Source organism: Ammodytes marinus (genome assembly GCF_949987685.1).
Source record: "Ammodytes marinus genome assembly, chromosome: 11".
Taxonomy (NCBI): Eukaryota; Metazoa; Chordata; class Actinopteri; order Uranoscopiformes; family Ammodytidae; genus Ammodytes; species Ammodytes marinus.
In genome coordinates, this window is record NC_137215.1 from 22,435,054 (window position 1) to 22,457,453 (window position 22,400).

General features: G+C 42.2%; 2 protein-coding genes across 3 annotated transcripts in view; one reads left to right on the top strand and one right to left on the bottom strand.

Annotated features, from left to right (window-relative positions):
• Nucleotides 1-22,400, top strand: part of cdh23 (cadherin-related 23) — a gene marked incomplete at both ends in the record, with an annotated part of 156,132 nt that overhangs the window by 97,773 nt on the left and 35,959 nt on the right. For both annotated transcript variants that reach the window (XM_080036207.1, XM_080036208.1), the window contains 21 exons: nt 669-774; nt 1,467-1,594; nt 4,874-4,946; nt 6,071-6,187; nt 6,484-6,596; nt 6,853-6,960; nt 9,657-9,846; nt 10,113-10,258; nt 10,662-10,881; nt 11,314-11,466; nt 11,721-11,834; nt 12,360-12,508; nt 16,092-16,152; nt 16,785-16,933; nt 17,274-17,409; nt 18,789-19,177; nt 19,807-19,908; nt 20,216-20,365; nt 20,687-20,815; nt 21,391-21,519; nt 21,932-22,159. In XM_080036207.1, coding sequence (XP_079892333.1) covers nt 669-774; nt 1,467-1,594; nt 4,874-4,946; nt 6,071-6,187; nt 6,484-6,596; nt 6,853-6,960; nt 9,657-9,846; nt 10,113-10,258; nt 10,662-10,881; nt 11,314-11,466; nt 11,721-11,834; nt 12,360-12,508; nt 16,092-16,152; nt 16,785-16,933; nt 17,274-17,409; nt 18,789-19,177; nt 19,807-19,908; nt 20,216-20,365; nt 20,687-20,815; nt 21,391-21,519; nt 21,932-22,159 — 3,090 coding nt within the window. The remainder of the gene's footprint in view (nt 1-668; nt 775-1,466; nt 1,595-4,873; nt 4,947-6,070; nt 6,188-6,483; nt 6,597-6,852; nt 6,961-9,656; nt 9,847-10,112; nt 10,259-10,661; nt 10,882-11,313; nt 11,467-11,720; nt 11,835-12,359; nt 12,509-16,091; nt 16,153-16,784; nt 16,934-17,273; nt 17,410-18,788; nt 19,178-19,806; nt 19,909-20,215; nt 20,366-20,686; nt 20,816-21,390; nt 21,520-21,931; nt 22,160-22,400) is intronic.
• Nucleotides 12,851-13,360, bottom strand: LOC307257083 (uncharacterized protein; the record flags this gene model as incomplete). Its single annotated transcript, XM_080036210.1, has 1 exon — nt 12,851-13,360. The coding sequence occupies one exon, from the start codon at nt 13,358-13,360 to the stop codon at nt 12,851-12,853; it is 510 nt and encodes a 169-aa protein (XP_079892336.1).

Here is a 22,400-nt window from a genome sequence, read left to right on the forward strand (position 1 = left end):
GATAAAAGCAGACAGTCTGGAAATGGGCGGCCACATCCACAGAAAGTTGTGGGGGAAGAAAGGTATTATTGCTTACTCAACACTTTGGCATTAAATCAAAGCACCCAGATAGGCGTGTTACTGAGCGATGCAAGTGAGTGTTTTTGACAACCTGTCCAGCCTCTAATGATGCCAGTGAGGCCTAGTACTCTCTCTTCACAGCCGGGGGGACTCACGTTTAAGTTCCTGCCAACTGGAGAATAATGACTGGGTGTCATCATTGTTGTTGACGTTGCCGTGGATTAGCCCTGCAAAAAAAGTATAGTATAGTTTTGGTCTGTCCCCCTGTCTGATTGGCTTGTCTTGGCTCAGTTGGTGTTCATCCAATGTTGACGCCCGCACCGCTAATAGCCAGAATCAGCTTTTAATCTGTCCAAAAAACATTCCATCACTGACTGACAGCTTCCTGGCTGAACACTTACACGCGGCCTCACAGCGTACACCCATGCTGTGCCAAACATACATATAGATATCAGCACTGTCTACCGCAAGCATCTGTCCTACTACGCTCTCTGTCTTCTTGTCTCACTCACTCTAAACCTCTCTCTGTGGACTTTTGACTGTCACTGAGGCATATGTTAAAGCGTGTCCCATCCTCCCCTGTCCTACCGCTGTCTGCCCACCCACAGGCTACAGATGAAGACTCTCCTCCCAACAACATCTTGACGTACACCATCACTTCAGCCTCGGCATTCTCAAACTACTTCAGCATCATCATGGTGGAGGGCTATGCAGGTACGCTCACCTTTAAGAGCACAATGACACAATCCATAATATGTTTAAGCAACCCAGATGGGCAGGGATGTTAGAACTTAATCACATTTAAAGGTGGAGTCAGCGATTCTGGTGCATGCTTGTTGGCAAAATCTTTTTTCCCCAAAATCACAGAATATTTCTTCACGATCTGCTACCTGTCCATACCTGTGTCCGCACCAAAAAAAAAGTGTTAATACACAGCCTAGGCTCTGTAAATGGGCATGTTGCTAGCTACGGCAGGCCCCCGTTGTTAACATAGCTTTTGTTTACATACCAGTTTACAGAGGCTGCGTATTAACGATGAGAAGAGATAGATTTTTTTATTTATTTATTTATTTATTATTCTTTCGGACAATTCCACACAATACACAATTTTCTCTTGCAAATATTCATACATCATACTTTGTGTTGTCCGAAGGGAGACGGAAGAAGCCAAAGGCTTATCAGGTCCCGCCCCCATTTAGATATCAGAAGAGATTTTCACAGGTTTTGACAAAGTGATTTTGACAACAAGCAATCTTCAGAATGGTTGCATCCACCTTTTAAATTGTACCATAGTTTTGTACACCTGTTTACGCTTGTATCATTTTGAATTGCTGTTTGCCATATGACCAACAACCTTTCAAAGCTATGATGTTGCTAAATGTCCTCGTCCCCTCCCCTTCAATCAGAGATCACTGTTACCAGGCCTCTGGACTATGAACAAGTTCCCCGTGGGATGATCTACTTGACAGTAATGGCCAAAGATGGGGGAAACCCTGCCCTCAACAGCAGTGTCTCTGTCACAGTGGAGGTGATTGTAAGTAGAACCCTGCACTCACACACACTCACGCACGCACACACAAATACACAAGCTATTACTATCTGCAACTGCAGACACATAGAAATATGTCATCTGCAGCCCACCTTTCACCAACCTACGGAAATTTCCCCAGAACATTAGCAGTCTTTATTCATATTCCAGCTTAGAGCATTTTTCAATAAGCTGGTATTTTTTAAGTTTCCTTTTTGGTCAAAAGCGAAGCCCAATTCAACAACAAATTCATTTCTTCTATTCCCAATAAAAAAACATTAATTCAGAAAGACATTAAAAAACTATTATTTCTTACATTCTCACTGAAGAAAAGGTGTATTAACTTGTTCCCCTACTGTCACATCTTGCTATACACATTGATTTGTACGCTTAACTAATTTCAGAAGTCTTGCTTTAACTGGAAAAAGGATGATGTTCATGTTGATTGCACAGTGTGACCAATGGAAATTTAAGCTGTCCATGTTCATTCAAACCATTCCAATGTTGTCCCTACTTACAGAATATTGCATTGTAGACATGCAACATATAGCCAATACCATACTCTTAAACATGCATACATAGATGAACAGTATGCCAGCAGTCCTTAACCAAGTGCAGTGGAGATCTTGATGTCTTCAAGATTCCATCATAAACTGTCAAGGGATAATTTATTTTCCAAAACAGTCAAATGATCTGTTTGAGAGAGTGCATGTGGTTCTCTTTGGCTTGAATAAAACTCATTCACCGATGGGAAAAATGATGTACCATAAAATGGTCTGAATAAATGTGAATGCATCTTTGATAAATAGAATGGAGATAAGTAAGTAGCATTAAAATCAAAAAGCAACCAACATTTATGTCTTCTCTTCTTATGTGACAGTTTGGTCAATCTTTCTAATTCAGACTTTTTAAATACATCTTCAACATCTTAATATTTTGTAAGTATTTAATGACCCCCTTCATGCTGCGGCAGAGACCCCTATGGCGAATTCCTCACCAATTTCAAAAGCACGATATCCAAATGTTTACAGAAATCTTTTAATGTCAGATTTCTGGGCCTGAGACCAGGAAGAGGAACGTATGGAGCTGTAATATTGTGTACTGAATGACACCTTAGCTAATTAATTAAGTGTTGGATCCCATTTGTGACAATGTGTCAGTCGGTGGTTCACGTTGGTTCGTTTAATACGTCCTCAACATCACTATATTGGTTTCAGCATCTCTTCACTGTCTGAATTATTCTTAGTACCTTTTGGTTCAGGTCTGACTACAGCTTTGTTTGCGGTTTTATCACAGTCTGTGCAGCTATCTTGGGCTTCCAGTTCAGTTGCTCTCATTAGTCTTATCGCTCAACGTCTTATTTAAACACACGGTGCAAAGTCACAGCTGTCTACTCACTTTAAAAAAAATTATATGACACACAGGATTCTGGATCCTAGTTCTACAAGATACTGCTGCTGTTTCCTTTGCATGTTTTGTCTTATACCTCATTGCAAACAATTGTATTTTTCTTCTATTAGAAATGTGATGTGCTATGTCTCTTTTATCATACATAATAGACGATGTGATACAATGGCAGTCACATGTTAAAAAACATTCACCTTGCTTTTTCATGTTTTCCAAGACCTTGCAAATACCCTTGGATCAGTGTCTAATAACAGATCTGTAAACAGATTCATATATTTTTGTTTGACATTTTGTGCAGCGTGGAATTGAAAATACCTTGCCATTCATGCGTATTGTTTTTCTGCAGTCCCTATCCCAAAACTATCACTGATAGAATTAACAATAATAATAATATTGTGCTAAATTTTCTGTCAGTTGAGTATTCTAATATTAGGCCATTAGATTATTAAGTATTTCACACACACACAACAGTGCAGAAAATTAGTAAAGTAGATAAGTATATAAACTAAAATAATTGTAGTGTATATAAGGTATGGTATATTTCTGTTGCATAGTGGAAATCTTATTCTGCATTTTTTTAGATTCTGCATGACAGATTTAGTCAGGTGTTATCTTTTCTTGTCTCTCTGTCTATTTTTCTCTTGTCCTTTGATTTGTGAACATGAACATGTTGCTAAGATACTATTAATAGAGTAGTAAAAAACTAAAATGAGCATCCAGAACTCATAAACAGTATCTCTACTGGCTCTTAAACATGTTCCCCCTGATAGACATCCATTATACAAGTAAGTTTTCATCATAAAAGAAGAAAGGACAGAGTAGAATGGATGAATCCAGCTGGAATATTGTCTATGCAAGGGCAATCTACACACATACTACACAAGGGGGAATTATTGTGTGAAAGAATGAAGGAAATACATGCTGGAATGCAAAAAAACACAACAAAAACATGCACAATTCAATATCCCTCTGCCTCCCCCTCTCTCTCTCTCTCTCTGCCTCTCCCTCTCTCTCTCTCTCTCTCTCTATTTCTCAGTCCTCCACAGTGTGGTGACTCACACCACAGGGGTTTATCAGTAGCTGGCAGCATCATGCACATACAATGCTATGCAGCACTGTTACACAGAGCCCGGATAGATAATGGTGCCAGTGACTGTTGTTTAAGTGTTAACATTTCTCAGCAGCTCACACAGAGGGGAGCCTCTCTGCGAATAGCCACACAACTGGATGTGTTGGTGTGAAATAGAGTCTAATTCAATGAGTGGGATGTTGTAAGAAAATATAAATGGTCTGGGAAGGACTGTGGGACAATGGAAGCTTTTCCACGGTGTGTAGTCAGTCACTCCTGTCAAACCACAGTTCTTGATTACCCTTTGTTTGAGGTAATGTCATTAATAATAAAGTTTGAAACTATTTTCTTGCCTTAAATTTTTTTGCCTCATTGCAAGTGCGTCATCTTTTTAATAGGCACCTTAACTTTTACATTATTCCGCCTCTTGTCTAGGACCAGGTTTCAGACAATAATAGCGATTAAATACAGTGCACTGCCTGAGTAGTTAAGCTTTTTTCTTTATATATCAGGTATAATATACAGAGTACCTGATTAGCTGCTAGACACAGAGGCCAGCATAACTGTAACCCACAGACCGAAGCCATAGAAGAAAGTGCTCCTTGGAGTTTCAAGTCAGTCAGCTGAACAGTCATCAACTGCTGCTTAACTGTTAAAACATTTCATTCCTAAATATGTTTGTCTCGGTGCTAATGTGTGATGACAGCTTCAACCACTTTTAAGTTCTTCTTTTTTAAGGGGCCATTTGCATTTTCTCATTGTTTAGCACATTGATGTTATCTGTTACTGATGTGTTATACCTCCTCCAGGATGAAAATGACAACCCACCTGAGTTCAGCAAGCCGTCCTACATCGTCAAAATCCCAGAGAACATTAACGCTGGTGAGTCACTTTATGCATTTCGGAGTTACAGTTGCTAGAAATGCATTTCCTGGCCTGCACTAAACCAACACAGCACTTAAACACTCAAACAATATGTGTAGCACATACACAGTCACCCCCTCTTATTTGAATGGCCCTGCTATTAGCATATTCAACAAATAGCTTTCCTTTCTTGGGGGTATGTTATTTTTTATGTTTCTTTTTTTATTTGCTACCTCTGGCCTCTACTGTCTTATTTGTTTTGATTTTGCATAATGTTTTTTAAATGCTCAGCCCGAATGCGGGATATTGACTATTCAAGGCAAAATCAGTAGCTGCTATATTCATTCTCATGCATGCATTCACAAGACTCTTTTATCCCGGACAATAGATTAGTTTCCACTCGCTAGAGGGAAATGAGATGATTTACTGGCCCTTTCTCTCTCTCTCTCTCTCTCTCTCTCTCTCTCTCTCTCTCTCTCTCTCTCTCTCTATCTCTCTCTCTCTCTCTCTCTCTCTCTCTCTGAGCTCCAGCAGACACTGGACACTTTTTTGTGTCTCGGACCCTATTTGAAGGAGCCCATAGAATAGCTGAGCGGCTTGGACCATGGCTGAGGTTTTTAGGGGGAGCTATGTGGCTAAAGTGCTTGGCCCTGAGCTAGGGGCCTAAGGCTTGGGTTTGCAGTTTTGAGCTCATGGCTAGCCCTGCAGCTCTGGCTAGCCTTCTTCATCCCGGGGTATTGATCAGGCCTGTGCCAAGAATGGGCCGTGCCAAACAAGCTGATAATCCACTAATCCACAAAGCCCACTCCCTGCCATGCCATCAGTAGAGCTGTGGACATGGGGGCGGCAGTGAAAACATTAGCTCTCTAAATGCCACTCTGGTCTGACTCTGCAGCTTGTATCTATCTCTCTGTCCGTCTTTCCTCTTCATTCTTGAAAAAGAGATTTTAATCTCAATGAATTTTACCTGGTTAAATAAAGGATATTGATTGATTGATTCATTCATTCATTCACTAGACTTCAAATATCTTTCCCCCATAACTCTGTTTCTCACTTGATTTTTTTCTCCTCCTCTCTCCCACTCACATGAGTTGTAACTTTCTTTGTGTTTCGCTCCCCTCATCCATCCCTCTACTCCACAGGGGCGACTGTGCTGCTGGTGAATGCCACTGATTTGGACGCCTCGCGGGAGTTTGGCCAGGCCTCACTCATCTACTCCCTGGAGGGCTCCTCTCAATACCGTCTCAACTCGCGCTCAGGTTTGTCTTTGCGCGGGAGCGCGCGGGAGTGCGTGCGTGCGTGTGTGTGTATGGGTGTGTGTGTGGGTGTGTGTGTGTGTGTGTGTGCATTCACTGAAAGAATACTTATAATCGAGACAGATTTTTGAGGCCTGTTAGAATGTGTTATATTTTGAGATAATTTTGCTTTTTCTTAAAATGATTGTTAGCATCTGGGTTTATTGCTCTTCACTTTGCATTCATGCACATTGTGGCTGGACTATGTGGGTCTTGTTTCTATTCATTTCATTTTTGATCTGATTCCATGTGTGTTCCAGGAGAGATCACGACCACGGCCCTGCTGGACAGAGAGCTGAAGTCAGAGTACATCCTGATAGTCCGGGCTGTGGATGGAGGGGTGGGCCCGCAGCAGAAGACTGGCATTGCCACGGTAATCACTTTGCAGCCATCATCCTGCTGATCCTACCTGCAGCTCATTGAACAAACGTATTTCCTCTCCACTCTTTAATCAGTATTCTTTCTGGGTAAAATGATTTTCTATTGCACGTTCATCTTGTACAATAATTTTTTTTTGGCTTGTAAACAATTATGTCAACAATAAGGTCTCTTGCATTACTTATAGGCCTACATAACAAATGGCTTATTTTACCATTTAACTTTATATTCTTCCATTCCTCTTTGTTTAGGTGAACATCACCATCCTAGACATCAATGACAACGCCCCGGTGTGGAGAGACGAGCCATACCATACCAATGTAGTGGAGATGAGCCCAATAAACACTGATGTCATCTCTGTGAGTGCACCCATCCCAAATGGTCAACTTTACCTGGTTGACTAGCTGATGGTTAACTACAGTAAATTGGAACGGGAAAAGCACAAATGAACAACTTGGAATAATCATTGTTATCATTTGATTTATTCAGGTAGAATCAGTGTTGCTTGAAGCATAGGAATAGGAATCAGTTTATTTCATTGCTTGCCTCGACGTATTGTATGCAAATTGGATGTAGAGAGAAACCAGTATCTTCGAGTGGTGTTTTTTTCCTGTTTGGAGTTAACACCTTAGTGATTGAATATGATTACTCTGACTTTGCAAACTTGAAATGGTGAAAAAGGTGCGTTTGAAGAAGTATATTTGGTTGAGTGATCAAATTGTATTATATAATAATTCTCTATTGAAGGTAATTAAAGGCATAATGCGCATAAAAACAGCACATGTTGAGGGCCGCATCTGCATGCATACTCTTCCAGTCCTCCATTGATAGACAAATTGCCACCAATGTGTAGGTCATCCCAAAGTAAACACTCTAATATGAGCCCAAACTCTCTCATTGTCCTGATGGTGTCTTTGGCAGTGTGTTGTTGTTAATTAAGCCTGGATGGTCCATTAATTAAAAGAGGCGTCAGTGAGTGTAATTAAGGGAGTCCGATTGCTAATTAAAATGTAGCCTGCAGTCATACCCATAACAATTATTATTCAGCTGCTAGGAAGGAAAGGAAGCAAGAGCCCATTTCATAGAGCAAGAGGAGTTGGATGAAGAAATGGTAAGAAAGAGAAACGCTACTAAGAGTGTTGCGCTGCTGAAGTGTTGCTATGTTCTCCGCAGATTCCTGATCTGTAGTAGCTTTTTTCTCAGTTGAGTTCATTCATGGTGCATGCAGCGATGCAATGCATACTGTATTTGCTCAATGGACACTGTTGCTCTTCTGACCAGTTTTCAATAAACCGGACCACCCAGCCTTACAGTCCTGTAATTGGCCCCCTAGCCCAACCAATGTTTCCATGGTGACAAGAGGCCACCTACTGAGTGCTTCTGGAGGTGTCCAGCGAGCCGATGAATTTGGTTGGTGTGTTGGCGAGTGCAAGGATCAACCCACTCAGATCTAAGAGCACCCCAACATTACACAACTGCAGCCTTTTCCATCCGGCACCTATTCAAACACAGTGAGCCTTTTAAGCCGAGACAGTGCAGGTGAATAGGGTCCAATTTTCAACTTATAGATATATCACCATGAAACTCTTCCAGTTGATTACTTACATTCAAACAATAGTTTCTATTATTCATTTTTTTTTTCAGAAATGTTTGAGTAAATGTGCAAATGTGGCAATGTATGACTAATTGTGAGTACATTTAAAAAAACTAAAATCTAGATGTTGGATAAAGCCAGAGTTTAATTCTTCATTTACAACATATTGAAGTCCAATGTTTTAACAGAAAAGATTTCAGATACAGTCTTTTTTTTTTATATAAATCAAAAATACTTTTTATCGGTCTTAAAAATGCATTTGATGCATGTTTTTTAGAACAAAATGTATCTCAACTCTCAAAATTGACCAGTGCTTGAAAAAAATGACTATGTTGCCTGCTGTATCATGCCTTAATATCACATTTAAAACATTGTTCCCTTTTCTGCCACTCTGCAGGGAAACCAGGACTATGGTTTTATATAGAAGGCTAATATCTTTGCTCACCATCTCTTAATGTGCTCTGTTTAGGCAAGATGAATTACCGTAGTTCACCTGGCCCCGGCGAGACACTTCCCCACCTCTTATATCACCTACCTTTGTACGTGCTGTTGCTAATCAATGGGCTGAGATGCCTGCATACCATGTCCTCTTAATAATTAAATACCTCCAAAACCTTTTGTTACTTTAATGACCAATTAACCAGTTTCCCGCATTTTTAGTCAGAGCGCTGAATAATTAATACGCTCCTTTAAAAATCAGCTAGTGTTTTAGCCGCGCCCCTGGCATTACGCATTTATCACCCATCGCCACTTTGAGCCAGAAAAGTGACGTTACCATTTTTTTCTTTTAGCTGACTGATCAGCCGTCTCAGAAAGAGTTGGAAGGGATTGTGTGTGTTAAGATGCTCTGGTTGTGGGATGGGGATGTTCCTGTTACTCTTACCAATACTATTCCAATTACTGCTCTTCTTTTAACTTCCCTGATTAAATTCCTCATTCATCCCCTGTATTTCTCCTGACACTTTCTGTCTTAAAGGTGGAGTCAGCAATTCTGGAGAACGCTTGTTGTCAAAATCACTTATAGTCAAAATCAGTGAATATCTCCTTAGGATCTGCTACCTCTTTTGTACTGTGTCTATGCTGAAAAAAACAATCTTGTGTTAATATACAGCCTAGGCTCTGTAAACTGGTATGTAAACAAAGGGGGGCGTACCCTAACTAGCAACATGCCCGTTTACAGAGCCTAGTCTGTGTAATAACTTTGGATGTATTTTTCCATGTGCACACAGTACGGACAGGATCGTGAGGAGATATTCACTGATTTTTACAAAAGGGGATTTCAACAATAGGCTGTAATACACAAGATTGTTTTTTTCAGCACAGACACAGTACATACAGGTAGCGGATCCTAAGGAGATATTCACTGATTTTGACTAAAAGTGATTTTGACAATAAGCCTTCTCCAGATTCGTTGACCCCACATATTTAAGTAAGTTTTTTTCCTGCCTCCCCCATGTCCAGGTGTTAGCAGTGGACCCTGACAATTATGAGAATGGGACAGTGGAGTACAGCATCAACCCGGCAAACCCCTTCTACAAAATCAACAGCAGTACGGGGAAGATCCGCACCAGTGGGGTAACCCTGGACCGGGAAAGCTCCAAACCTAGGGACAAAGCACTCATGAGGACCATTATCATCTCAGCTGTCGACCGTAAGTCTTTCAGTGTGTAAATGTTGTCAGCACTGGACTCATTAAACACCTGGACCATCTGTAAGCAAGCTGAGATAGCTTTTACATCATTCTTAGCAGAGAGCTTTCAATTCCTAGCGATTAGCCTCTCTCTCTTCAAGCCTCATTCCTCAAGTTTTATGTTGACCATGAAACTTTTTACTGTGGCATATAAACCTTCTTGACCGTGAGATGTAGGGTGAGTGCATAGTGGGTGTCCTTATATGTCCCTCTGGCGCCCTCTTTAGGTGGCACACCTCCACTGCGCGCATCAGCGAGCACCACTGTGTTTGTCAACCTGTTGGATCTCAATGACAACGACCCAACCTTCCTCAACCTGCCCTTTGTGGCGGAAGTGCCAGAGGGGCTGCCCATTGGATCCTCTGTTTTTAAGGTAAAATACAAGACTTTATTCATTAATGAGAATGTTAACATTTTCCTTTAAAGATTTAAGTGATGCAATTTTTTTTCATTCATGGCATGACATAGGATAGGTCTCAGCATATTATTATTGTGGCAAAACCTTCCAGGGACACTAATGTTGACCTAATATTTTGCAAAACAGTTCAACAATAAACAATGACATAAAAGAAGACTGTATGTATGGCCATTAAATCAGTTGATCTTAAATTGTTCACCTGAGAGGTTTTGTGGGACACTGTTCATAAATAATTTTCTGATGTGATGTTTTTTTATTTTATTTAATATGACATTCAAATACAACAGAAATATAACGTGTTAACACATGACGTCCTTTACCCTGTCGATAAGCTCTCTCTTCTCTCTGTCTGCTCTAGGTCCAAGTGGAGGACCCAGACGAAGATAAGAATGGTTTGATAACAATGGCGCTACAGATGGGAATGCCCCGCCTCGACTTCTACCTGAACACCTCCAGTGGCATCCTGACCTCCACAGCAGTGCTGGACCGGGAGCAGATCGCACAATACCACCTGAGAATCGTTGCGTACGATGCAGGGAAGTTCCCGCGCACCTCCACTTCAACCCTCACTGTCACAGGTGAGTGTCTGATGATGATGAGACACTGGGATTGGTTTCACTTTGAAATGACCCCACTCCAAGGTGTAATAGGATTCTGTGTTACTTCATATGGCCAATAGAGACTCAACAGGGATCTGAATGATCAAAAAGAATGCTACCATCTGCTGGTGAGACTTAGGAGGAATGGTCTGATTGCTATAATCAAATCCAATGATATAAAGGCTTCAAATTATTTTGAACTGTTTGGTCAAGATCTGGTAACTTTACAAGGAGCAGTAGAACTGAACAACCAAGCTAGGAAGGGCGTCATAAGTTTTACTATACTTCAAATCCTTTGATTTAACATTAATCTACTCACTGCACCACCCCTTTGCCTTATTTGTCCTCATGTACATCTATCTGTGTGTCCTCATGTCTTCCTGTCTGTGTGTGTCTGTGTGCGGGGATCAGTGCTGGATGTAAATGATGAGACGCCCACCTTCAGCCCTCGTTTGTACAATGTTTCCCTGAGGGAGAGTGTCCCTAGAGAACACATTGTAGCGCGCCTCAGCTGCACTGACAACGACGCTGGCCTCAACGCTGAACTTAGCTACTTCATCACAGGTCAGAGGTCACAGTGGGAGTTGTTCTTGTGTGTGTGTGTCTGTGATGCTACAGTGTTGTACATTAATGGGGACTATGTGCACGTACAGTATCTTCCATCCACCCATCTCTGTGTGAGTCTGTGCGTGGGGTGAGCTCCTCTTGCATGTTTAGTTTAGTATTACAGATGTACTGTATGTATTTGTATGTGAATGGTATGTTTGACTATTGTGCTACACATTAATTTGGAGATGTGTTTGTGTTCTGTTTTCTAGATGGTAATCAGGATGGTAAATTCAGTGTGGGCTTCAGAGACGGGATTGTTCGCACAGTGGTTGGCCTGGACAGAGAGACCATGGCAAATTACACTCTTGTCGTAGAAGCTATAGGTGTGTCACAAATTCATACCTTTGCATAATGGTGGAAAAACCTTTCTTTATCTTTTATCATTACAAGCTGTCCTTGTGTTATAAAACTGATTTCTTACTTTTTTTTTGTTTGTGATCTCCAAAGCTATTCCGTTGTACTTTTTCACCACAGTAATGAAAAAAAGCGCTGCCTGCTGCACATGTACAGTGATTTCCAACTATTGCTCAACCGCCTTTGTTCCTGTTTGAAAAGAAAGAACAAAAACTCTGAGGTTTTCCTGTTTTGGAAAGCATTGACTCAAGCTGGCTTATCTGCTGAGAGGCCAGATACACCAGAGAAGGGGAGAAGAGACAGAGATAATGTTAAACTCTGCAATAGAATAGAATTACATGTATTGTCCTTATTCACAAGCAACTGAAAATGACCAAAGTTTTGATGAGCCAAGACATGTCTATTGAGTTCCCCTGGCATCAACCCTAAGATTAGCATTATCCTGAATGATTGCAACTGATGCATTTTTTAATGTGTCTTGTTTCTGCACATAGACAACGGTCCAGCGGGCAGCCGGCAGACAGGCACGGCCACTGTATCTGTTGAGGTGCAGGATGTTAACGATAACAGACCCATCTTCCTACAAAACAGCTACGAGACCAGCGTACTGGAGAGCGTGCTCCAAGGAACCAGCATCCTTAAGGTAGAAAACACAGACACACGCACACACATACGCACGCTGCTAAACACATCTAATAACAAACTGCACTTTTAACAATCAAACTTTGACATCACTTTATTTCTAAACATAATAATCACAAAATAAACAGTTACAGATTGCTCTCTTTTTGGCTCAGGTTGCATTTGTAGGTTCAGCAGTTGTTACCCATCCTGTTTAGTATCTGTATGAATTACCAGATGACTGGGGATAACTCAATCAGAACAATTAGCATTTGCGAAAATTGATAGAATATACAACCATGAAATATACAGTGTATCAGTTGTTGTTGGGGAGCAGTCAGTCAGCCCTCAGCCTGTCCTCTGGTCAGATTTCAGTGACGTAATCAAATAGACATGGCATAGTGAGGTGTGGCTCTATGCTGGCTCCAGGCTGTGGTGCCTGTGTGATAGGAGACTGGGTGGCGCGTGTGCTGTCCCGCTCCAGTGGCCTGCGATGGGGTGGCCTTCTGAAGGAGAGGTTGTAGGAGCGGCGATAAGAGCCCAGCCTCTTCCACACCTTGAGCTGGGGCTCGCTGGACCGGACTCTCCCCCCGGTCAAGCTCTCCCCCGGGCCACAGCTGGCCTCAGAGTCCCCCTCCTGCTCCGAGGGCCGACACACTGCCAGGAAGGCTGCCAGCCCCGCCAGCAGCAGGGACAAGCCCAGCACCACCATGATGGTCAACTCTGGGCTGTAGGCGTCTGGAGGGAAGGATGGAGGCTGTGAGACGGTGGGAGAGATACTGCCGCTTGTAAAGCCGCTTGTAAAGCTGGACAGAGTGACATTTTCTGTGTAAGAGGTGACGTTGAAGACGGAGCCTGGTTCAGTGGCGTTCATGTTGCCTTAGCCCTGCATGGAGAAAGAAAAAAACATTAGATCGAATGTCTATGACAGGCTGTTTTGTGTGTGTATGTGTTATTCTATTCTGTTTAGTGTGTGTGTGTGTGTGTGGGGTCAGCCTCTGTCAGTGCCACACCAGCTCCCTGCCTCACTAGCCAAGCTTAACCAAGCTGAGTAGGTTTATTTTTCCTTTATTGGGATCATACACTTAAAGGCTTATGATGCGTACACACACACACACACATGTACACACACATGTACAGAAACGCCTGCATGCATATGCCGACGTGGTGAGTGCTTGGCATTTTGCAGCAATTATGTAGCTATTACATCAAGGACTACAAAACAGTTGATGCTTGACAGGCTTTCTTCAATGTAAAACAAATTGGGTTTATTAAAATGCCCCTTGTAAAATGCACGGCACCCACCTCTCCTACCCGCGGTCTCCAATTATCCCCCCCTCTCATTCTGCGCGCCCCCATCTTCAGCAGAGTAACATTTGTAAATGTCATCGTCCTTAATTCAGCGGAGACAAAGCATGGCTTATCGGTTTAAGGGAAACACATTGGGACGTGAAATTATTTTTAAGACCAAATGCCAGGAAAGCTGTGAAAAGGCCAGTGGAGCGGGACGGCTCGTTAGAGAGTCAGTTCATTAGTCAGCGCCTCCAAGCACATATACCACACTCACACCCGCACACATCTGCACACATACACAAAAGCTATTCAGACGCAAACTTTCTTTCTCAGCCACATAGACTATAGATTGTACCATGCGTATTTGTCATTAGGCACGCTGCTCTTGAGCTTGGCTGTAAGATACTCTCCCCTCTATCAACCCACATTGTTGCTCCTCCAGATCTGACTGCTCAGCTACTTTTTAAAACAGTCAAACTCATTTCTTTATCTTCTTTACAAGCACACTTTGTTTAACATATATTCACATTTGATTTGTGTGACCCATTCTGCGCCCGCAAGTTCTCCAGTTATTCCTTTGAAAACACTAGCATTAGATTATTTTATTGTGCATTCATTGCCTTGTTTGTCCTTGTGTTTTTATTATCTACATAACAAAAAAAACTGAATGGAGATTTTTATAGTTGCAAGATCTGCAGCCTCTGTTTATTCAAATCTACTTCCAATTGAGTCCTAGTCATACTAAACCAAATGCATGCATCAGTCTCCATATGCTAACATAGACAAAGTGCAGTCATTCAAGCACATGTCAAGCTGCTCACATGTCAAAATGTGGAGGATAGGAGTTTTATTCAAAAATGAGACTCCACAGCAGACATAAACATAATGTAACTTAAACTGATAAACTTAAACTGATGATTGTTTGCAATCCTAGGATCTTGAGATTTTAAATCATTTCCTTTTGTCTACCTCACAAATGTTATCCATGTATTCTTCAGTTTGAACTTTTTCGTAATTTGGAATAAAACCTTTGAAAAATGCATACTCACACCCAGTCTGTAGAGACTCTTTAAAAAAACAGCACCTTGCTTAGTTCCAGTAACTTAGGTCAGACCTGTTTCTTGGCTCCACACACACTTGTTTTTCCCCCCTTAAACTGCTGCTTTCCCAGAGACGGAGGGGAAAACGCCGGGGAGGAAGAGGGGTGTGGGGAGGGGGGCAAGTAAAAAGAGGGTAAAATGTGGGTAACGGCTTTACAAGTGAAACATCTCGCTTGGTGTTTTAATCCCAGGCAGCCAAAGACAATGGTGCTGTTTCTGAGCCAAGCCGGCGCTAAGTTAATACTGTCTCTCAGTGCTAACACTCCACATGCTTACACTATCCACATCTGGCTCCGCAAAGTAGTCTTACACTTTGTACACCCCTTTTTAGGGCCCGAGTGGTGCAGTCCGCTGTGTAATACCCTATTCATCACTCACCAGTATGACCCCCCAGCTTCTTTTTTTCTCCCGTCTACCCCTCCCCTCCCCTCCCCTCCCCTTTCTCCTCTTCTCTCCACATCTCTTTATAAAGCTAATGAGACTGAAGTTGGGCCTCTTTTCACAGGCGAAGCGAGAGAGAGCAAAAGAGGACACACAGGGCAGGAGAGAGAGAGAGAGAGAGAGACTGTGGGGGCGCGTATCTATATGTGTCCGTATATGTGCATGAGTTTAAAGTGTGTGTCTCTGTGCTCAATTGGATATGCACTTTGTAGGCACCTCCACAGGTTCTGACACATCCACAGAGGAGCCGAGTGTGACATGAAGTCAGTCTCATCCAGTGCCAGCGGCTATGTGCCTCCCTGGATTCAGAAAGTCATTCTCATGACATGGCCCATTCACCAGCATCCCAGCATGCTCCACTATTTATCTGTGTACGCTGTGGAGCCGTGCTGTCTGTGCTGTTTGGGTTATTTTGGCTGCTCCTGGCTATCTGCCTCTGACAGAGAGAGAGAGAGAGAGAGAGAGAGAGAGAGTTCTGCCATTACAGACTCACTGCCAAGCCATGTTTGGGTTGTTGTGGCAACAAGACACTGGGCCCTAGTGGATGTGTGGTGAAAATAAAAAACTTTTTCTTTTTCAATCTCCATTCTCAAACTGCAAAATGAAAAAAAAGTTCTAACTTTGTTATAGTACCAGTTGTAAATGGAGACTCATGGCATTGCTGTACCCTGTGAGTAGCCGGATGGGTATTGTTTACATACTGTCGGTTTGGTTGCGTTTTGTCTCCCTGTGTTAAGTTATTGACTTTCTGCTTGTTTGTTTTCTGTACAGGTTCAAGCTACAGATGCAGACCAGGGAGAGAACGGTCGAGTTCTGTACAGGATTCTCACTGGTAATTGCTGCTTTACTAATATTGTTTGACTCATTTCATTAATGGCCTCCTTGCCCACAAACAAATGCAACGACAGAAAAGGCTCCCAAGATGCACTAGATTGAAACATTACCATTACGTTGGCAGTGTTGATATTGCATTAGTTCCAAAGGGACACAAACAAGATCTCCAAGAAAATGTTTCCAGAATTGTAGCGATTCAAGGTTTTGTGCAAAAAATTCTGTCATTGGGGAGGTATGAGAACACCTGTTGCTTGCAATGCAATGTATCTTGTTCAGAAGCAGTCTTTGTGTACAAGGCAGGTCTATTCACAGTGAAAATAGCAGTGATGAGAATTTCCTTAAAAAGTTAATTTGCATCTGAAGCAAATTACGTTTTCTTACCTAATTGGCAGATGCCTCAAGACTTTATTTAGAAGTATTAATACCCAGAGACTAGATGTTTTTCTAAAATGTGCATTTTCATGGAAGTCTCTTGCCCTGCCTCATTTTCTTCTCTATCTATCTCTATCTCTTGCTGTCTGTCTGTCTGTCTGTCTGTCTGTCTGTCTGTCTGTCTGTCTGTCTGTCTGTGTGCATGTGCGTGCGTGTGCGTGTGTGTGTGTGTGTGTGTTTGTGAATGCATGCACACAGGCAACAGCAACAATCTGTTCAGCATAGACAGAGAGAGCGGGCTGGTGACGCGGGGCCGCAGGGCTCTGGACAGAGAAAGCAGCAGCTCCCATGTGTTGGAAGTGGAGGCCTACAACAGTGATGAGAGCAGCATGAGGAGCTCTGTGAGGGTGAGGAAGAGGAGGGAAGATGATGTAACATGAGCTAGTTTTATCCCTGTGCTTCATGCTAAACTTGTAGCTCACCTCATGTGTTTCTCTTTTAATAATAGAGCATGCAAATGTATCTATTTAAAAGGGAAAAGTAGTTCCCTTTTTGAACAGTCCAGTTGATTCCCTTATGACATATTTTATCTAGAGATGTGGACTTCAAATGATCTATCCCCTTTAGTAGGACTCAGAAATACTGTATTTATGTGGTGGCACTACCTTTGTAGATGACCTAATATACCCTAAGATTGTATGTGCTCAAAGTTGATATGTATAGTTGATGTACAGCCACTCCCTGCAGGTTATCATCTACGTTGATGATGCCAATGATGAGGAGCCAGTGTTCACCCAGCAACAATACAACCGCCTGAGCCTCAAGGAGACAGCTGGTATTGGCACCTCTGTGATCGTGGTGCGGGCGACAGACCCTGACACTGGTGAGTCCGGTCTCAGATATGTCTGAAGAAGAGAGTTTAGGGAGTTGAGTTTGATGTCAATTCTTGTTGTCCACCCTTTACTACCAGGTTTTATCCTCATTCCATTAAAACAAGGTAGAGAGATTTAGCTGACTGTGGCTTTTAAAGGTGGAGTCAGTGATTCTGGAGAACGCTTGTTGTCAAAATCCCTTTTTGACAACAAAACAGTGAATATCTCCTCATGCTTAACTACCTGTCCGTACTGTGTGTTTGCTTTAAAAAAAGCCAGTGTTAATACCTAGCCTAGGCTTGGTAAATGGGTATGTCGCTAGTAGTGGGCCCCTTTGTTTACATACTGCACACACAGTACGGACAGGTAGCGGATGGTGAGGAGATATCCACTGATATTCACTTGACAAAAAGTGATTTTGTCTATAAGCCTACTTCAGAATTGCTGACTTGCACCTTTCATTTCCAACTCTTACTCTACTGGCATGGGTAGGATTAAATTCTTTGCAGGTCCCCAACCCTTACACTAGTGGGTGCCACTTCAAAGGGGAATATCAAACCTCTTTACCAGAACCTTTTTTACCATGCTATATTACAATGGCAAACACAACAGCAGAAATTCACTGTAACTGGCATTTAAATCTCTACTTCTGCTCAACAGCACCAGACTTCCTCTATTTACTTCCCTTGGTGTATAATATAACTGAGACACCTTCTGACGCATCTGAGGGTTTGACATACATTTTCCAAAACACTACAGCAGGCCTGTAACTGAGAAAAAACACACAACAAAGGAAACAGAACAACTACAGTGTTACATACAACACAGAATGGAGGAAGCTGCTTGTGTGTTGTTACTATAGTTTCAACAATAGTACACTGTTTACAATTTAAGGTGAGACACTGCAGGCAGAAACATATTTTTTTCAAGCACTGGTCAATTTTGAAATATGTGTCTATTTTGCTTCGATAACATGTGTTCTTTCATACTAATAAAATAAAACGTCCAAAACGTACATTGATGTGTTTTTACTAAACAGTACTCTGAACCAAAAATCTTAACTTCTAACGCACTTAACTTTAAATAATCATTTCTAGTGGTTAGAGTGCCACCCCATAGAGGCTCAGTCCTCGTCGCAGCAGACCCGGGTGCGAATCCGGCCCGAGTCGTTCTCTGCATGTCATTCCCCTCTCTACCCCATTTCTTCTCTCCAAACTGTCTAATAAAAGCATAAAAACACTAAAAAAAAAGAATCATAAAAAATGCATTTTTAAGATCTGTTCATAGTATGTTTTAATATATAAAATGTAAAAAGGCTGTTTCTCAAAGCTGTTCTGTAAAAACGTTGGACACTAATACAAACACATCTCCCCTTTCTTCCAATGCTCAGGTGACGGTGGCGCGGTGGCTTATGCTCTGGTGTCCGGCTCGGACCGCAAGTTTGAGGTAGACGTGAGCACGGGTCTGGTCACCACCTCAGACTACCTGGACTACGAGACTAAGACCTCTTACCTGATGAACGTGTCAGCCACAGACCAGGCTGCTCCTTTCCACAGAGTCTACTGCACCGTCTACGTCACACTGCTCAACGAGCTGGACGAGGCCGTGGCCTTCGTCATCGCCGGCTATGAAGCATCGCTACGTGAGAACATCGCCACGGGAACGGAGGTGGTGCAGGTGCAGGCCCAGTCTGCCGACAACTTGAACCAGCTGAGTTATCGCTTTGACCCTGACACGTCACCCGCCGCTCTGGCTCTATTCAGGATAGACAGTGTCACGGTGAGTAGGAGGGGGGGGGGGGGGGCTGCTGGTAATATGAGCTAAATACATGTGTTTCTTTCTTGTACACTTCTTCTTTCTTTTTTCTTTCTTTTTCTTTCTTTAGACATATTATAGAATACAGACATGATACAACATAGCACAGACAATAGAAACAAATATAAATATATGACGAATTAAAAGCAGAGTGGCTCAATGAGTCACTTTGTTATCACATGAATAGTCAAAGAGAGGAGGATTTTTTTCAAGTTTTTTTTTTAAACTTTTCTCTTAGTCCAGCTTGCATCCTCACTATTAGAAAATAGATCATTTTGGTATACGAGACGTTCTTGTACACTTCAAAGTCTACACCCACCGCCTGCCCAATATGTTTCTATCCATTAACAGCACTGTGATTCAATAACACATCCTTCCTCTGTAACAAAATGTGGCGAGCACTTCGGCTGCTGCGTGACATGTAAGCTGATCAAAGAGCTCGTTTGCTTGAAAGACTTTTTGATGCGTGTCAGTCTTTTCTCTATCTATATTCTTGCACCAAGTCTGTCACATAAGAAATACATCTATAATTGATGGAATCTTTATGGAGGCGTAGATGAATGCTGATGTGTGTGTGTGTGTGATGTTTTCAGGGCCGTATCACAGTGACAGGCCTGCTAGACAGAGAGAAGGGCGATATGTACACCATGACTGTTGTAGCCGATGACGGAGGGCCCAAAAAGGACACCACAGTGGTATGCTTATCCTCAATTTGATCTCACTCATTTGTCTTGCATCATATTATTTATCACAGTATTTGTCTTTATGCGTCTATTCTCTTATAGAAAACTTAATGGCATTCTTCTTTTATTCATTGCCTCTCATTGGAAGTGCAGAAGGTAAGACTTTATGTTCTTTTTTTCTTACGGCAACATGATACGTATTCATCTGCAGTATCTTGTTTTTCTAGGTAGTGGTTATTTGAAACATATCACACAGGTAAGTTTTGCATCAGTCTGGCAAATGATGGCGTCTGCATTTGATCATACACCTCTCTGACAGGTTTCAATCACCATCCTGGATGAGAACGACAACAGTCCAGAGTTTGACATCACTTCTGATAGATCGGTGGACATCCTAGAGAGCACACCGCGGGGGAAAAAAGTGGCCGTCGTGCTGGGAAGGGACAAAGATGCTGGATTCAACGGACTGGTGAGGATATAAAAGAAATATGGATTGGATAGATGGATGGACATTTAACTTGTGATTTCTTTATTTTCTTTTGTAATAATAAACCCAGTTATTGTTTTCCCTTTAGTTGCTCTACTCAATGGGGGGAGGTCTCTGTTGTGCTCATTGATTCTATTACATTTGCTGTGATTTATTCAAGATTTAAAGCCTGCACAGCCAAATGCAAACTATTAATACACACATTTTATGATACGGGTTTCCGACCGAACCCAAGTAACATGACATTTTCATGGAGTATGTAATTGACGGTCTATTTTTCTCTTTCTCTCATCTCTCTCTCAGGTCAATTTCACTCTGGTGGCCGGCAACATGGAGGATGTGTTCATGATCAAGACAGTGAACCACACCTATGGGGAGGTTTATGTCAACACCCCTCTGGACAGAGAGTCAGTAGACCGCTACCTACTGAAGGTTAGGCAGCGATCCATGTGTAGTTATGACTCCTTCCAATACATATTTGTTTACAGGACATGGCCATGTGACACTTTCACACTTACACCACAACCCTGACTCTATCTCTCACCTCTGCACAAAAATAAATGATTACGTGTCACACATCCAAATAAAAAGGGACTTTAATGCCACTAAAGTCCCGTGAATATCAGCATGGGAAAATACAAATGATATGTGACCTTTGTTTGTGTTTTGCACCGATCTGATCATATCAAAATGTTCTTCATGTCATTGTATTTTTTTTCATAAAGGCAAGCACCCTGCATTTTGCTTTCTGTTACAAGATACTGTACCAGCAATGAATTTTGGTTGTGTATTTTTTATTTTCAACAAAGCCCCCAAGAAGACCTACACTTAATATTTGTTGTCCCCTATGTGATTTTATGACATATCCAAATACATGGCCAGACTTACTGTACGTACTATCATACACCAGTGTGTGTGTGTGTGTGTGTGTGTGTGTGTGTGTGTGTGTGTGTGTGTGTGTGCGTGCGCGCGCGCGTGCGTGCGTGCGTGTGTGTGTGCTGTTACAGGTGCGTGCCATCGACAACGGCTCACCTCCCAGACACACCGACCACTCCCTCACCATCAACATCCTGGACATCAATGACAACGCACCTGTTATTGAAAGCCAGAGGGGATACAACGTCAGTATCAGCGAGGTAGGGACGTAAGAGAAGAGTGTGTGAACTTAAAGGTGGAGTCAGTGATTCTGGAGAACACTTGTTGTCAAAATCACTTTTTGTTAAAAATCAGTGAATATCTTCTCACGATCATCTACCTGTCCACACTGTGTGTGCACTGAAATAAAATCTAGTGGTAATACACAGCCAAGGCTTTGTAAACGGGCATGTTACATTTGTTTATCTACAAGTTTACAGAGCCTAGGCTGTGTATTTACCCCAGAATTTCTGCACACAGTATGGACAGTTACTGGATCGTGACACCAAGCGCTTTGTAAACGTGGCGATTTTCAGTTTGAATAAGAAACCGAGCAATTTGGTCACATTTTTGCATTTATCATTCTACCTTACACGATTAATAATGAACTGTGTTTTATGATGTCTATTGTAGAATGTTGGAGGTGGCACGTCAGTCCTTCGTGTGCTGGCTGGCGACGCAGACATTGGACCCAACGCCATGTTGTTTTACTACATCACTGCTGGGAACCAGGACCTGACCTTCCGCATGGACCGTGTGACCGGAGAGATGGTGACACGGCCGGCCCCGCCCGACCGAGAGCGTCAACAAGAGTACAGACTCATCGTCACTGTGGAGGATGACGGCACGCCACCTCTGTCGGTAAGATACTATTCATCCCCAAAACTATTTCAACCATTGCTGATTGGTTAGAGGGGCATAAACCTGATCTGCTCACATAATGTCATGTGTAAAGTTGCTGGATTCAGCATCATGTCCTATTACAGTACCCTCTTTAGGTTAGTCATTGTCATAGAAACAGTCATACCTGAAAGATGTGCTTATTCTGGGCTTTTTTTGTTAAGCCTTAAGCCAAGTCACTGTACAAATCAGATATGAAGCA